Source organism: Sebastes umbrosus, chromosome 10 (genome assembly GCF_015220745.1).
Source record: "Sebastes umbrosus isolate fSebUmb1 chromosome 10, fSebUmb1.pri, whole genome shotgun sequence".
In the NCBI taxonomy this organism is placed as follows: Eukaryota; Metazoa; Chordata; class Actinopteri; order Perciformes; family Sebastidae; genus Sebastes; species Sebastes umbrosus.
The window spans coordinates 34,079,434-34,095,962 of NC_051278.1; the positions used below are offsets into that span (position 1 = coordinate 34,079,434).

Below are 16,529 nucleotides of genomic sequence, written 5' to 3' on the forward strand. Positions count from 1 at the left end.
GGAGCTCCCTCCTACCCAAACATCTGTTGTAGCTAACTACTACGACTTAATCTTTATAAGAAGATGAAAAATATTACAAAACAAAAAAAATACATAAATATATATATATATAAACCGGGGGAAAAAAGTTCGGAAACTTGTGTTTGGTGGATTATTTCTCTGTTGTTACAATGCTAATGGTCATTGTATTTTACATGCTATGCTGATTGTTGAACCGATGGAGTAACAGCTTTTGGTGGGGGCAGTGTCATGGTGTGGGGGAGGGCAGCATCTCCCTCACTGGCAAAACAAGGCTTGTCATCATTGAAGGCCAATGCAGTGAGATATCAGGATGAGATTCTGCAGCCAGTGGCGATCCCATATCTCCACAATATGGCACCTAACTTCATCCTCCAAGAAACAACGCTCGCCCCCACAGAGCCAGGGTTATCACAGACTACCTCCACAATGTGGGAGTAGAGAGAATGGAACGGCCTGCCAAGACTCCACACCTCAACCCAATTCAACACTTGTGGGATCAGCTTGGGCGTGCTGTACGTGTTAGAGTGACCAACACAACCACACTGGCTGACCTGCAACGAATCCTGGTTGAGGAATGGAACGCCATCCCACAGCAACGACCAGGTTGGTGACCAGCATGAGGAAGAGGTGCCAGGCTGTTGTGGTTGCGTATGGATCTTCCACCGCTACTGAGGCTCCTGACGGTGTATTAAATGAATAAAGTGTAAAATAGCCAATATGTCTTGTTTGTTCCTTGTTACTGATAGAGAGTTCAATCATCCAATCCACTAAACAACTCAAAACAAGAGTCAACACCAACAGGAGAATACACTGTTTACCATTGACGGAGCATTTTGGAACATTTTTCTTGGGCGCAGCTGTGCTGCTCATCCCACAAATGCATGATCCTTACAAGTTGGACATCATTGTGAAGGTAAATAAACAGGCTTTCCAACCATGTAACATACAATGACCATTAGCATTGTAACAACAGAGAAATAATCCACCAAACACAAGTTTCCGAACTTTTTTTCCCCAGTTTATATATATAATTATGTTGATCTATTAGAGGACAGGCTGTCTGAGTTCATATTTTTCTTATTATCAACAGATCCATCCAGTTTTACATGTCACACAACAATCACTGTCTACACGTTCTTACCTTTTTGGACACAGATGGACGAACTTTCTTGAAGGCATCATCAAAGTTGTGTTTGCTCACTCTGATGTCAGCCACAGAGCCAGAGGAGGACGTGTGACCTGTGTGACCTGTGAGTAACAATGAACAACCCTTTAAATCAATGACCACAACAGTGGACTCAGTGGAACAATGAACAGACCATACTGGAACTCAGCACCAGATACAGTCCTGTTGGCTTTATGTGAAAGTTACTGTAGTTACCATCTCCACTCATGTTAGCATCCAAGTGCTAATTACACTTTACAACTGTCAATCATGTTTCCCCGCCTTTTCTATGGCACAGCAGTTCTTGTCACACTGTTAGGATGTTAGCATATGTAGGAAACACACAGTCTATTTTAAACCAGCTGTAGGTCAGAACTTTCCCTTTTCTGTCATGTAAATTAGTTCAGGTAACGTTATTTTTCATTATTACACGGCTTCGTTGAATACTCGATTCTGATTGGTCAATCACAGTGTTCTATGAACAGACCTATAGCAGACCGTTGCTACGTATAGCAGACCGTTGTTACGTATAACAGACCGTTACTACGTATAACAGACCGTTATTACGTATAACAGACCGTTGCTACGTATAACAGACCGTTGCTACGTATAACAGACCGTTGCTACGTATAACAGACCGTTGCTACGTATAACAGACCCTTACTACGTATAGCAGACCGTTGCTACGTATAGCAGACCGTTGCTACGTATAACAGACCGTTGCTACGTATAACAGACCGTTGCTACGTATAGCAGGCCGTTGCTACGTATAGCAGGCCATTGCTACGTATAGCAGACCGTTGCTACGTATGGCAGACCGGTGCTACGTATAGCAGACCGTTGCTATGAGTAACAGACCGTTGCTGTATAGCAGACCGTTGCTACGTATAGCAGGCCGTTGCTAGATATAGCAGGCCGTTGCTACATATAGCAGACCGTTGCTACGTATAGCAGACCGTTGCTACGTATAGCAGACCATTACTACGTATAGCAGACCATTGCTATGAGTAACAGACCGTTGCTGTATAGCAGACCGTTGCTATGTATAACAGACCGTTAATACGTATAGCAGACCGTTGCTACTTATAGCAGACAGTTGCTATGTATAACAGACCGTTACTACGTATAGCAGACCGTTGCTACGTATAGCAGACAGTTGCTATGTATAACAGACCGTTAATACGTATAGCAGACAGTTGCTATGTAAAACAGACCGTTAATACGTATAGCAGACCGTTGCTACGTACAGACTGTTGCATGAAAACATGAATACTTTACATTATATAAATAAACCATGAATGAATTGTGTTCAGGTACATTTACACCATTTTACTTCCACATGTCAATAACATTATGCCTAGAACACCACCAGAAGTCAACCATGGGTGAAACCATGGGAATCTTTGCAGTAGCATCCAGTATATAATGGTGTACGTTAGGGGTGTCAAACGTACGGCCCGCGAACGGGTTTAATCCGGCCCGCGAGATGATTTTGCAAAGCATAAAAAGGAGCTGCAATTTTTCAATGAAAGAAACTGCTGTTCTAAATGTGTCCACTGGATGTCGCAATAGCAATTCTGGGGGAAATGTTGTTTGTTGTCCCCCATAAAATGAATCTAAATGAATTAAAAAACTCTATTACTTTTCTTGAAATAATCAATTTTATCCCAATTCTGTTAAGCAAGCAAACTGTTTATACCGGGGCTAAGCAAGTAGGCTACAGCTAGTCCGGAGCTAGCTTGTCATTCTGCCTGCCCGATTTGAACATTACGTGCTTTGGCACCCTCATTGCCCCAAAATGTCTCTGTCAAAAAAGAGAAAAGTGGACGCAGAGTGCAGACTGTTCCAAGAAAAATGGTCATCCTCCTATTTATTCACGGAAGTGAATGGGAAAGCTGTGTGTTTGTTGTGTTTACAGCAAGTTTCAGTGCTGAAAGAATATAACGTTCGTCGCCACTATGAGACTCTTCATGTCGACAAATACAACAACTTTCAAGGACAACAGAGAAGAGAGAAGGTGAATGAATTGTTGGCGGGTCTGAAGAAACAGCAGTCTGTGTTTACTCATAGCCGAGAAATCAGTGACGCTGCAGTGAAAGCCAGCTACCTTATTGCTAATGAAATTGCAGTGGCTTCAAAGCCATTTAGTGAGGGGGAATTTGTGAAAACATGCATGCTGAAGGCTGCGGAGATTGTGTGCCCTGAAAAGCGCCAGGCTTTTTCAAATATCAGCCTGACAAGAAACACAGTTGCAGACAGGATTTCTGATCTTTCTGATTTGGACAGCCAATTGAAGCGCAAAGTAAAGTCATTTATTGCGTTTTCAGTTGCAATTGACGAAAGCACTGACATTACAGATGTTGCGCAACTGGCCATATTCATCCGCGGAGTTGATGACACTTTGACCGTCACCGAGGAGTTCGTGGAGTTGGTGCCAATGACGGATACCACAACAGCAGTTGATATTTTCACCGCACTCGTCGGCGCCCTGGACAGGGTCAGAGTGGACTGGTCCCGCGCTGTCAGCCTGGCTACAGATGGTGCGCCCTCAATGATCGGGAAAAAAGCAGGTGTTGTGACAAAGTTCAGAGAGAAAGTGCAGACTGTAAATGGAGAACGTGATTTTTGGACTTTTCACTGTATTTTGCATCAGGAGGCTTTGTGTTGCAAGTCATTAAAGATGGATAACGTCATGAAGGTGGTCGTCCAAACTGTTAATTTCATCCGATCCAGAGGCCTGAATCACCGTCAGTTTGACAGCCTTCTCAGAGAGAAAGACCACAACTATGGGCTGCCATACCACACCGAGGTAAGATGGTTAAGCCGAGGTGCTGTGCTGAGGCGTTTCTTTGAATTACGAGAGGAAATTGAACAGTTAATGGAAAAAAAGGGCAAACCAGTGTTAGAATTTCAGTCCACAGAATGGATGCAGGACCTTGCATTTATGGTGGATGTTACAGAGCACTTGAATAACTTGAACAAAATGCTGCAAGGGCGCAACAAAGTTGTCACGCAGTATTATGACAGCATATGTGCGTTCAAGTTGAAGCTGTCATTGTGGGAGACGCAACTCGCAGGTGGTGATGCAGCTCACTTTCCTTGTCTGAAAGATGTGTGCGCGACCCAACATGCCGCAGACATGAAGCGGTTCAAAGATAAAATAACGGGACTATTGCGGGAGTTTGAGCAACGTTTTCAGATTTTTGGTGAACTGGAGAAAGACTTCAAAGTTTTTTGCTCGCCATTCACCGCGAATGCCTCTGATCTGCCCGTCAACATCCAACTTGAAATAATAGACTTGCAGTGTGACTCAGATTTGAAGGGCAAATTTGCCGCAGCTGGCTTGGACACATTTTATCAGTATCTCTTGCCACGTTACCCCAACTTGACAGCCATTGCTGCAAAAGTGTTGCGCATGTTTGGAACCACATATCTTTGTGAGCAAGTTTTCTCTGTAATGAGCATCAATAAAACAAATCTGCGCTCAAGGCTCACGAACAAGCACTTGAATAACATCCTGAAATTGGCTGCCACTCAGGATGTGACGCCTGATATTGATGCACTTGTGAAAGCTAAAAGATGCCAGGTTTCAGGAGTGAAATAAACAATGGGTAATCCCACTTAAAATGCTGCATGAGACACTGCACCCTGATATAGTTCTGTGAAAATGATTGTCTTCTGTTGAAATTTAAAGAAAGTGAACAGTGTGTGATTTACTGTAATAATGTCAGTCACTTCAATTCATAAGTTTGGTTTGTTGAAATTGTTCATGCATTGCACAGCTTTTATTTTTCTATCAATAAATAGTTCAGCCTACAAGGCAGGGAGTAACTCAACCCTCTTGAATAGTTTCTACCTCAGTTTGTATGGTTTGTTGAGTTAGCACAGGATTAATATGTGGAAATGACAAATGAGGTATTTGATACCTAGAAGAGTTGTTTTATTTATTTATTATTTATTTCGTATTTTGTTCAATCCCAGATAGGCTGTGACTTAAAGTTTAATGGCTTTGTAGATACACTGAGACAAAGTTTAAGTTCCAATCACTGAGGCATTGTGTTCTTGAAATTGCACCAATTTTTTCCTCAGAATTTTCAACTAACTTGAAGTGTTTTGTCAAGAGGATTATTTGTGATGTGTACATTTTCAGAATGTGCTTGTACTATTTTGGACCAAAGTAAAACAAAGAAAACAATCTGAAGTTGTCGTTATTTTTAAGTTATTATGCCATGATTTTACCGGTCCGGCCCACTTGAGAATAGATTTTTCTCCATGTGGCCCCTGAGCTAAAATGAGTTTGACACCCCTGGTGTACAGGTATGCAGAGGTAGGAGTCAGGTTACCATGAGAAGAAGCTGGGGGGGGCTGGGACTGCAGGTAGGCCCTCAGGGCATTAACAGATGCTTCCCTCACCAACGCAGTCAGGTCAGCTCCACTGGATCAAACAAACACACACACACACGTCCACCTCAATCACTGATAAAAACCAGTTCACCTTTCAGACCAACAGCAGGAGAAATAGTGTGGACATGTTGGAGGACACCTGCTGTGCCCAGCTGGGACTCACCTGAAGCAATCACAGCGCTCATCCAAGGCGATCTCTTCAAGAGAGACATCCTGCTCCAGCTGAGGTCTGGTCCCTCCCTACAGAAGATCAACAGCTTAGTTAGCCTAGCTTAGCACAACGACTGGAAGCAGGGGGGAACTGCTAGCCTAGCTTAGCACAAAGACTGGAAGCAGGGGGGAACTGTTAGCCTAGCTTAGCACAACGACTGGAAGCAGGGGGGAACTGCTAGCCTAGCTTAGCACAAAGACTGGAAGCAGGGGGAAACTGTTAGCCTAGCTTAGCACAAAGACTGGAAGCAGGGGGGAACTGTTAGCCTAGCTTAGCACAAAGACAGGAAGCAGGGGGAAACTGTTAGCCTAGCTTAGCACAAAGACTGGAAGCAGGGGGGAACTGCTAGCCTAGCTTAGCACAAAGACTGGAAGCAGGGGGGAACTGTTAGCCTAGCTTAGCACAAAGACAGGAAGCAGGGGGGAACTGTTAGCCTAGCTTAGCACAAAGACTGGAAGCAGGGGGGAACTGTCAGCCTAGCTTAGCACAACGACTGGAAGCAGGGGGGAACTGTTAGCCTAGCTTAGCACAACGACTGGAAGCAGGGGGGAACTGCTAGCCTAGCTTAGCACAAAGACTGGAAGTAGGGGGAAACTGTTAGCCTAGCTTAGCACAACGACTGGAAGCAGGGGGGAACTGCTAGCCTAGCTTAGCACAAAGACTGGAAGCAGGGGGAAACTGCTAGCCTAGCTTAGCACAAAGACTGGAAGCAGGGGGAAACTGCTAGCCTAGCTTAGCACAAAGACTGGAAGCAGGGGGAAACTGCTAGCCTAGCTTAGCACAAAGACTGGAGGCGGAGGGAAACTGCTAGCCTAGCTTAGCACAAAGACTGGAGGCGGAGGGAAACTGCTAGCCTAGCTTAGCACAAAGACTGGAGGCGGAGGGAAACTGCTAGCCTAGCTTAGCACAAAGACTGGAGGCGGAGGGAAACTGCTAGCCTAGCTTAGCACAAAGACTGGAAGCAGGGGGAAACTGCTAGCCTAGCTTAGCACAAAGACTGGAACCAGGGGGAAACTGCTAGCCTAGCTTAGCACAAAGACTGGAAGCAGGGGGAAACTGCTAGCCTAGCTTAGCACAAAGACTGGAACCAGGGGGAAACTGCTAGCCTAGCTTAGCACAAAGACTGGAAGCAGGGGGAAACTGCTAGCCTAGCTTAGCACAAAGACTGGAAGCAGGGGGAAACTGCTAGCCTAGCCCCTTCACAACTGAATAATAAACAAAACAAATAAACTATGTCTATCTAACAGGTCTGTTCCAGAACTGACCACTGTGTGACGTATGTGGATCAAAAGACCTGCTCTGGTCAAGTGTCTCATGAACACATTAGAGATGACTGTGGAACACACTTGATGCTGATGGTCAGATATCTAGCTATGGGATCAGGTCCAACACTTAAAGGAGGTCTTTCCCTTCCACATATTACTAAACTATTTCCAGCAGACACAGTTGAAACCTCTGTGACCATCACAACAGCGTGGAGAGAAATGTAGCGCCAAACACGGTGCGTCGTTCCACTGCAGGCTGTGATAGAGACAGTCTAGAAGAGGAGGCTGATCCAAGGATAGACTTATTTCTATATAAGACCAAAAGAAAACTGGTCGAAGGAACTTTACAAATTGAATAGATGGTCAAGTTTATGATTCAGATTTTATTCCCAACAAGATGGATCTAGGTTTAAAGATGGGCTGAAATGGTCTGGTAAAATATCCTGGGTTCTTTACTGGAGAGGATCTGAAACACAGCAAGAACTAACAGAGCAGGACTACTTTAGGTTCTGAGACATCACGCTGACTTCTGAAGGTTTTCTTACTGGGGTAAAATCACATCCAGCTCAATGAAATATCTCAAAGTTGTACAATGAGTTACAAAAGTTAAAAGGGTAAAAAACAACACATATAAAAGGAGAAGGTGGAGAAGTTGAAACAAAAAGTATATAAACAACAACGTGCTCCATCCTGAGAGAAGAATACGGTTCTTTAAAGAGAGATCTGTAGGGAAGGACGCTTCCTGTGTAACCTCTATCATGTGTTCTGGGATCGTCTATTACTTCCACAATACTGGAAAGAAATCCAAGTAGGTTATGGAAGAAGTACTGAAAGTACCGGACACACACACAATGTGATTGGAATAACCATCTCTCCTGTATTTCCTTCTAGCTCCATGAGATAACATTATGGGTCATTATGGGTTATCCACCTACTGTAGTAACAAAAGGGTGAACATGTACCTTAGTTATGGTGAGCAGGATGGCGTGGCGGTCTGCTGGAGGTGGCAGACCCACATACAAGGTTTTATCTAGACGACCTGGCCTCAGTACGGCCCGGTCGATGATATCTGGTGAGAGGCGAGACAGTGACGGTCAGTTAGTGTTTAGAATAACAATAAATAAGGAATTTAATGTGTTACAGACTGAAAGGTAGTGGTGAAAGAAGTATTTAGATCTTATACTATAAATGTCATTTATATTAAGAGTACCAATACAACAGAAAAATACTCAATTACAATTAAAAGTCCTGCATTTAAAATTCTACTTACATAAAAGTACAGATTGATCTTCAGCATAATGTGTTCAAAGTAAAACTGAATAATGTCACTGCTACAGAGCGGTAGTTGCTCAGAGCCCTCTGCCTGAATGAGTAGTGCCCAGTAACACTCTTCATCTCCATCATCATCATCATCATCATCATCATCATCACCTCCTCCCTGCCTGACGACTGACGCCATCACCCCCCCAACCCTCCACACTGCCCTCTCCCACTTGGACCACAGGAACACATCATGACTATAGTTCAGTATTCAACACCACGGTGCCCTCCAAGAGACCTGGGACTGGACCCACTGGAGCCCTCTCCTCTACTCCCTGTTCACACGACTGCACCACCCACAGCTCCAACACCACATTCATCGGCCCGATCGCCGGCGGCGGCGACGAGACGGACGACGGCCTCCCTCTCTGACTGTGGACTACAGGAAGAGACGGTGAGAAGGACACGCCTTCATCTCCATCAGCAGGACTACGGTGGAGTCAGCAGCTTCAGTGAGGACCTGACCTGGACTCACCACACAGACACCATCACCTAGACAGGCAGGCTGAGGAGGTTCAACATGGACTCCAGGATACTCTGCAACTTCTACAGGTGGACCATCCAGAGTCTCCTGACTGGCTGCATCACCAGCCGGTACGGCAGTAGCACCGCCCCTCGACCGTAGGGCTCTACAGAGGGTGGTTGGAAGCTGCTCAGCACATCACCAGGATGGAGCTGCCCTCCATGGAGGAGCTCTACACCCAGCGGTGGAGGAAGAAGGCTGCCAGCATTATTAGAGAGCCCAACCACCCCCCAGCCACAGACTGCTCTGCCTGCTGCCGTCCGCCAGACGCTACCGCAGCATCTGCAGCATCTGCAGCATCTGCAGCATCTGCAGTATCACGTCTCATACGTACAGTATATACATTTACTACATTCCTCTTTACATTCACTTCATTTATTTGCAACTGGTGAACACCTGTCTACCACACATTTAGGGTTATATTGTATCCCTATATTTTAACTTTACCTTGCACTAGTTAATGTCTTAGATCCTCTTTTTTTACATGCATGTTTAATGAGCATTGTTGGAGGGAGCCTGAGATCTGACATGTTCAATGACTGCTGCTCTGTAACAGTTGAGCACATGACAATAAAGAACTTGAACTTGGTTCCCAACCTGGCTGTCAGGCCCGTCCCCAGGGTACCGAGATACAGATACAGATCAGTAGAGAGGTGAGATGATTACTGAGAGATGAAGGAAGAACAAGCGGTTTGTTTTTTTTGGAATTTGACGTCTTTCTAGAGGGACCAACAAGGTCAGTAGCCACAGAGGTTTGGAGCCACTGATTTAACCTTTAACACTGTCTCGTATTTTAAAAGCTTGTATGTTTTTTTTTACTATAAAATGGAAATACTCAATACAAGTACATCAACATTTAGTTAATTTCCACTACGGCCGTTCTTCCAGCCGTGCTCCTGTTGTGATGAGACGAGAAGCTGGACCCTCTCAGCCTGGTCCAGACTTCAGCAAGGGTTCAGGTCTGACTGGATTCGTACCTGGTCTGTTGGTCGCAGCCATGATGAAGACCTGCCGTCGACTCTCTAAGCCGTCCATCTCCGTGAGCAGCTGGTTGACCACCCGCACGCTGGCTCCTGACTGAACACACACAAACACTGTTCATACACGTGCACATCACGGCACAGAGTCACTGGTAACAGCAGCTGGATGGACATGGAGATGCTCTTATAGGAAACATGATCTAAAATGACCTTCTCTAGTTTCAGAACATATTCAGTCTCAGTTTCTAGTAACACATATGGCAACATCATTCTGCTGTTCATAGTGTAGGAGAATGAGAAGAATCCAGTCAGAGTTTAGCCAGATGTTTACATCCCTACAAAACATATAGAGTAAATATGTGATGTAGCATTTAAACACTCTTCACTCTTTTGTTTTGAGAACAATGATAAATAATAAAGATGATGAAGATGATGTAGGTTTGATAGCAATGTAACATGACTCACCTCGATAAATACATATTCAACATGTCTTCAAGAGCTTTTTTGTTTCACTCACCTCATGGCCTGAGCGGCGAGGACACAGAGCATCAATCTCGTCAAAGAAGATGACACAAGGTGCCGAGTTACGTCCTCTCTGGAAGACCTGTCTGACAGCCCGCTCACTCTCTCCCACATACTGCAGACACACACACAGATACAGCTGTTAGAGCCAGCAGATGATGTCACCATCAGCCCTCTGGGACTCACGGCGTGGTGGAGGACAACAGGAGGACTTATTGCTCCAACATCTTCAACGATATTTAGTAGGGGTGTAACGATTCATCTACAACATTCATGTATCCATTTATATTCCTACGATCCAACTACATCAATAGGTACTCGGCAAGTTGTCCTTTACGGGAGACGTATATGGATATAAAATCCATTGTATGGATACTATGGATTTGCACGTTGTATTTAAGGACGACAAACGTTATATCAAAGTGTTTTTAGCACTTTTATCAGTAAAGAAATGTTAAACGTTACTCCGGTTCACTCTCCAGACATGCGCCAGCTTGCCAGCTCTGCCCTCTGCAGCGCGAGCACGCATCAATGGCGTGCATGCGGACGAATGGCGCACTGGACTCCTCGCTCTCTCAGCCGGTAGCGGCGTGGAGGGAGAGGGGCGTCGGTCTGCATGAGCTGCCGGCGCTGTGGTGCAGAGGAGCCGGTCGGCAGAGTTTCAGGTGCTATCGATCACTTGACGAGGGCGGCTTCACCCACCGGAGCTTTCCCCGTGCGCTGACGTTGTTTCATTCAGAGAAAATTCCTTTCCTTTCCCCGTCATGATATCTACATGCACGCATCATCAGCCTCACGTATCCAGCCGGAGAGCAGACGGTCCACAAGGTGAATTATCACGACGGGAGTAAAGTAAAAAACAAAACAGAAACTCAGCTAACGGCAGTCTGACGTAGTTTTAACATGTTCCTCCAGATGTTTCTCCAGATGTTTTCATGTATGAAAAGAGTCCAAATGAACCCTGTAGGTGGACTACTGGATTACTATCAGCAGATTATTTAAACAGCGTTTGTAGAGGAATGATTCTGTCCCAAGCTGTTGATCACTAGAATACTATACTGAATAGAAGTTGGTTTATTATATGTAGTGTTAAATATTGCACTGCAGATCTGGAGAACTGAAGCAGCAGGTCCTGCAGTTGCACTTTTTATTATTTTCTAATAAAAGCTGTATGTATTTGCCATTAATCATTGTTTACTTGTTTATATCCATAATTAATTTATCCCTGATTCCGTCACAAGAAAAACTTTGAAGAATCCTGACCTGCTCTGTCCAGTATCACATATTTATTTCAGTCACACTGACTGAATCTTTGGCAAAAAAACTTACTGTATCCATTTCAAATCATTGAATCGTATCGGATCGTATCGCTCTAGATGAGCCAGATATCGTCCTTGAGCGGTATCGGAACCATGGAAATCGTATCGTTGTAAAAATGTATCGTTACACCTCTAGTTTTAGTGTGATGGTGTGAACAGTACGACACAAACTGCTACAAACAGGCTGGAAAAAGGGAGCAGAGTCATCCAGATGTAGAGAAACATCAGCTGGTGTGATGCTAGCAGAACAACGTGAATGAGCCTCTCTCTGTTGGCTGGACTGTGAGCCGCTGACTCACCATGTTGAGCAGCTCTGGACCTTTGACAGAGATGAAGTTGAGGCCTGACTCATTGGCCACAGCCTGTCAGGAGACAAACAGAGACACATAGTGAGACACACAGTGAGACTGTCCCTCTGGATCTAGGCTTCGTTGTTTAAGAGCAGCAGAATGTGAGAGTGACAGGACACCGGTCACATGACACAGCTGACACATACTTCTTCTTTCTCTGCAACGCTGGGAAATTCTAATCAAGACCCTCCTCCAATTCTGCTTCCCCTTGTTGTTTAGCTTGATGCTGATACATTATTATTATTATTATTATTATTATTATTATTACTACTACTATCATTGTTGTTGCTGTTGTTATGTTGAAGGGATGTCATTATCATAACCATCATTATGGTTATGAATGCTATAAAGACAGATTGGTATGATGAGGATTAGGATGGGAATATTATTATTATTATTAATAAACAAAATACTATTAGCAATATTGCATCTAGATCAGTGGTTCTCAAACTATGGTCCACGTACGACTGGTGGTCCGCGTGCTCTCTCTAGTGGTACGCGGAAGAATCTCTGACTATCGATTCCTCTTATTGAAGCTTTCCCACAGTTACACTGCACTATGACGCATATGCATGCTATGTCATGTTTCAGTTTGTTTTGGACCAGAGACACAGCGGAGAGAAAAAAAAAAGTGCTCAACAGCGTGGCGCTACTAAACCTGAGGGGGTGCACCCTATTTTGACCTGATAAAGCGACACTGAACAACAAATCTGTGTTGAAATCAGCAGGAGGAGAGTTAGTAACGTTAGCTGCACAGTCCTGACTGGATAAATACCGGAAATACAAACGTTAACGGAGGTGACACTGAGTTAATATTATGAGACGTTCACTGTCTGCTCAGGAAAAATGACTATTGGGTGAAGGTAAATTACAACGTTATCATGATGAGTTCAAATGTAATCTTGTAAAATGTAGTTTTTGGCGAGAAACTTGAATAAATCCAGTTGTTTGAAGGAGATGTTTTCACATCAATATAAGATTCTTTACTACCCAAAACAGTCAGTCCTGTACAGTTCATAAACTCCTGCATATAATGTCATATTCTTAATAATCTGCTGTTTGGAGTGATTTTCAGTCATTAAATGCTGAAAAATAAGTGTGCTGTATGTTTTCTATAAATTAATGTAGTGATACAATAGAGGTTACTTCTGACAGAATTTGTTTGGCCCCCGGCAACAATCTGGACTTCTCATGTGGCCCCCCAGGAAAAATAATTACCCACCCCTGGTCATGGTGGTTCTTGGAGAGTCAATATTTTCTGAGGTGGTACGTGGTGTAAGAAGTTTGAGAACCACTGGTCTAGAAGACAATAATTATTATATGTTGATTGATATCATTATATAGATTATTATTGGTAGGTTGAGATTGGTGATGATGATTACTATTATGCTCAAAAGATATTTGTTATAATAATACAATAATCTTGATTTTTATACAGACGATTATTCAAATTATTTTCTTTGCTATTACACATTTCAATAGGATGATAAAGATGAGGATGTCATTGTTTTCTATCTTTATTCATGTGCAGAAAGATTTCAGACCATTTCTAGCACTGACTCTGACACACTGAATATACAGGCCTCAGCTCTACGGATTAAAAACATACTCTATAATAATATAAATATCAATGAGCCAAATAATTATTATTAATAATGTGTGAAATGTGTGGTAAGCTGATAGACAATCATAGAATACTAGACATTGTTAAACATTGTAAATGTTCACAGATATATTAGTGCCATTAGGTGTGGTTGTGTTGGTGTGGGGGTGGGGTGGGGGGGACCTTGGCCAGCAGTGTTTTTCCACATCCTGGAGGTCCAGCCAGCAGCACCCCAGAGGGAGCACTGAGCCCCAGAGCTCTGAACTGTTCTGGAGAACGCACCGGAGCCTGCAGGAGACACAGATCACACAGGTCAGAGCAGATCAGAGCAGATCACACAGATCACACAGATCAGAGCAGATCACACAGATAACACATAACACAGATAACACAGATCACACACAGATCAGACACAGATCACACAGATCAGAGCAGATCACACAGATAACACAGATCACACTGATCAGAGCAGATCACACACAGATCAGAGCGGATCACACAGATAACACTGATCACACAGATCACACAGATCATAGCAGATCACACACAGATCACACAGAGATCAGCAGATCAGAGCAGATCACACAGATAACACAGATCATAGCAGATCACACACAGATCACACAGATCAGACACATATCACACAGATCAGAGCAGATCACACAGATAACACAGATCACACAGTTAACACAGGTCAGAGCAGATCACACCGATCAGAGCAGATCACACACAGATCAAACAGATCAGAGCAGATCACACACACAGATCACACAGATCAGACACCGATCAGAGCAGATCACACAGATCAGAGCAGATCACACACAGATCACACAGAGATCAAACAGATCAGAGCAGATCACACAGATAACACTGATCACACAGATCACACACACAGATCACACACAGATAACACGATCACACAGATCACACACACAGATCTCACAGATCTCAAAGATCACACAGATCACACAGATCAAACACAGGTCACACAGATCACACACAGATCACACACAGATCACACCAGGGCCGGTCCACCACTGTACTCCACACAACCCAGTCTGTGTGATTTCTATAACCAGACAGGAGGGAGCACTCTCTCCATCCCTGCAGGACTCAAAGGTCTCAGCAGGGATCAGCTGAGTCTAATACTGTATGTGACAAAGGACAAGTCATACCAGGTACACAGTGACTCCAGAGTTAACAAGATAAAAAGATGAAGATGATCAGACTCCCTCCACACCTACAGTATGACTTCAGGTTAGGGTTAGGGTAGGACAACAGATATGAAAATGAGCAGGCTCGTCTCAGGGAGTTTAATCCATACATCTGGATCATGCCTGGTGGGTTTACCAGTATGGCCATGGTGAGGTCCTCTCTGATGTCCTGCAGGGCTCCCACGTCCTCCCAGCTGACATCGGGCACGGTGGCAAAGCCCTCCCTCTTGGCTGAGGGCTGGACGCTGGCCAGAGAGGCCTGGAAGTCTGACATGAGGATGGATAGGCCGGCCAGCTCCTCCTCCGACAGCATCTCCATGTCCTTCAGTAAATGCAGCAGGTGCCACAGCTCCCCCTGCTGGACACATAATACACAACACCACTCATTAGAAGAACACAGGAAGGCAGCACACACAAGCCAATGGAACTATAAAGGCCCCCCCACAAAGATTCGCAACAAAGATCTGGAAACTGTTCTCTCTCTAACTAACTCTCTAAGGTACTAACATTAGTTTATTAAGAGACTCACACACCTCCTTAAAGCTGCAGTAGGCAGAACGTTTTTGACATCATTGGGCAAAAATCCCATAATAATTCATCTCACGACCTCTCCTCCTAAACCGTAGGTCCGATTGCTACCAGGTTTTCTATGGATCATTTTTGGACTAAGCTCATCAAAAGTTATCAAAAGCTTGTTGATATCTCACTGAGTTTTGAAGATATTCACCAATGAATTTCAAAAGGGCGTGGCTCAGCACATCAATAGACCTAATTCTTTGGGCCCGTCATCACTAGAGGACCTGAAACATCCCCTGAAAGTTTCATTCAAGTCGACCACTAAGGGGCGCTACAGACGCAACACATTCAGTCCTAAATGATGGTCATAAAACCTGGTGGTTCTCTTTACTGCAGGTGTTGGAAAGTGTCAAAGGTCTCGACCCGGTTTGTGTTGGCTTGAAACCCGAAACTATATCTTTTTGGTTTTCATTTATTTTCATGGACTGATTCTCACATAGCTTTTCTGTTGTAATAATAGTTGGTTTTCTAGCTGCAGTAGGACACTGATCTCAGCGCGGCTCAGAACAAGTTCATTCTGCATCAAATACAGATGATCTGCTTCCAGATGCTCCAGAGGAAAATTAATACGCCGTTAAACTACAGTGTTTGCACTGCAGATAGTCTTTAATCACAATATACTGTATGATTACAACATATCTAGTAAGTAACGCTTCTATATTCTAATATTATAATCAATACCCAGATGTTTTTATGAGTTTTCTATTATTATTTTCACTCATCTTCTGAATTTTAATTATATGATCAAAAGAAGATTGAACCTTTAAATGATTGTAAAGTCCTGCCACAGGCAGTTCAGGACCGCCCTGGAGAGAAGCTTCTAAAGTTACACAACACTGATTAAATCCATCAGTAAGAAACCTGCTAAATGAACACGACGTGAATTGTTGAGTTTCTGTCAGGTGGAGCACAAAGACAGCACTATGGGAAAAGTGTCAAAAACTACAAAGCAACCAGTTCCACTTCCATGATTATCGGAGTCAAACTTTAAAACGGACTAGACGTGTCCTGGGTTTATGTTTCTGTCGGTTGATATTCATAATGACTGAAAATGGA

At 43.9% G+C, this 16,529-nt stretch overlaps 1 protein-coding gene across 6 annotated transcripts in view; it reads right to left on the reverse strand.

Moving 5' to 3' along the window:
* The window catches only part of nvl (nuclear VCP like), a 51,673-nt gene that overhangs the window by 488 nt on the left and 34,656 nt on the right, over positions 1–16,529 (reverse strand). For 5 of the 6 annotated variants that reach the window (XM_037781469.1, XM_037781468.1, XM_037781465.1 and 2 more), the window contains 9 exons: positions 15,034–15,255; positions 13,867–13,971; positions 12,030–12,092; positions 10,407–10,526; positions 9,887–9,986; positions 8,029–8,135; positions 5,754–5,830; positions 5,530–5,621; positions 1,163–1,269 (listed from right to left, as the gene is read on the reverse strand). In XM_037781469.1, coding sequence (XP_037637397.1) covers positions 1,163–1,269; positions 5,530–5,621; positions 5,754–5,830; positions 8,029–8,135; positions 9,887–9,986; positions 10,407–10,526; positions 12,030–12,092; positions 13,867–13,971; positions 15,034–15,255 — 993 coding nt within the window. The remainder of the gene's footprint in view (positions 1–1,162; positions 1,270–5,529; positions 5,622–5,753; positions 5,831–8,028; positions 8,136–9,886; positions 9,987–10,406; positions 10,527–12,029; positions 12,093–13,866; positions 13,972–15,033; positions 15,256–16,529) is intronic. The other variant, XM_037781466.1, reaches the window with a different exon arrangement.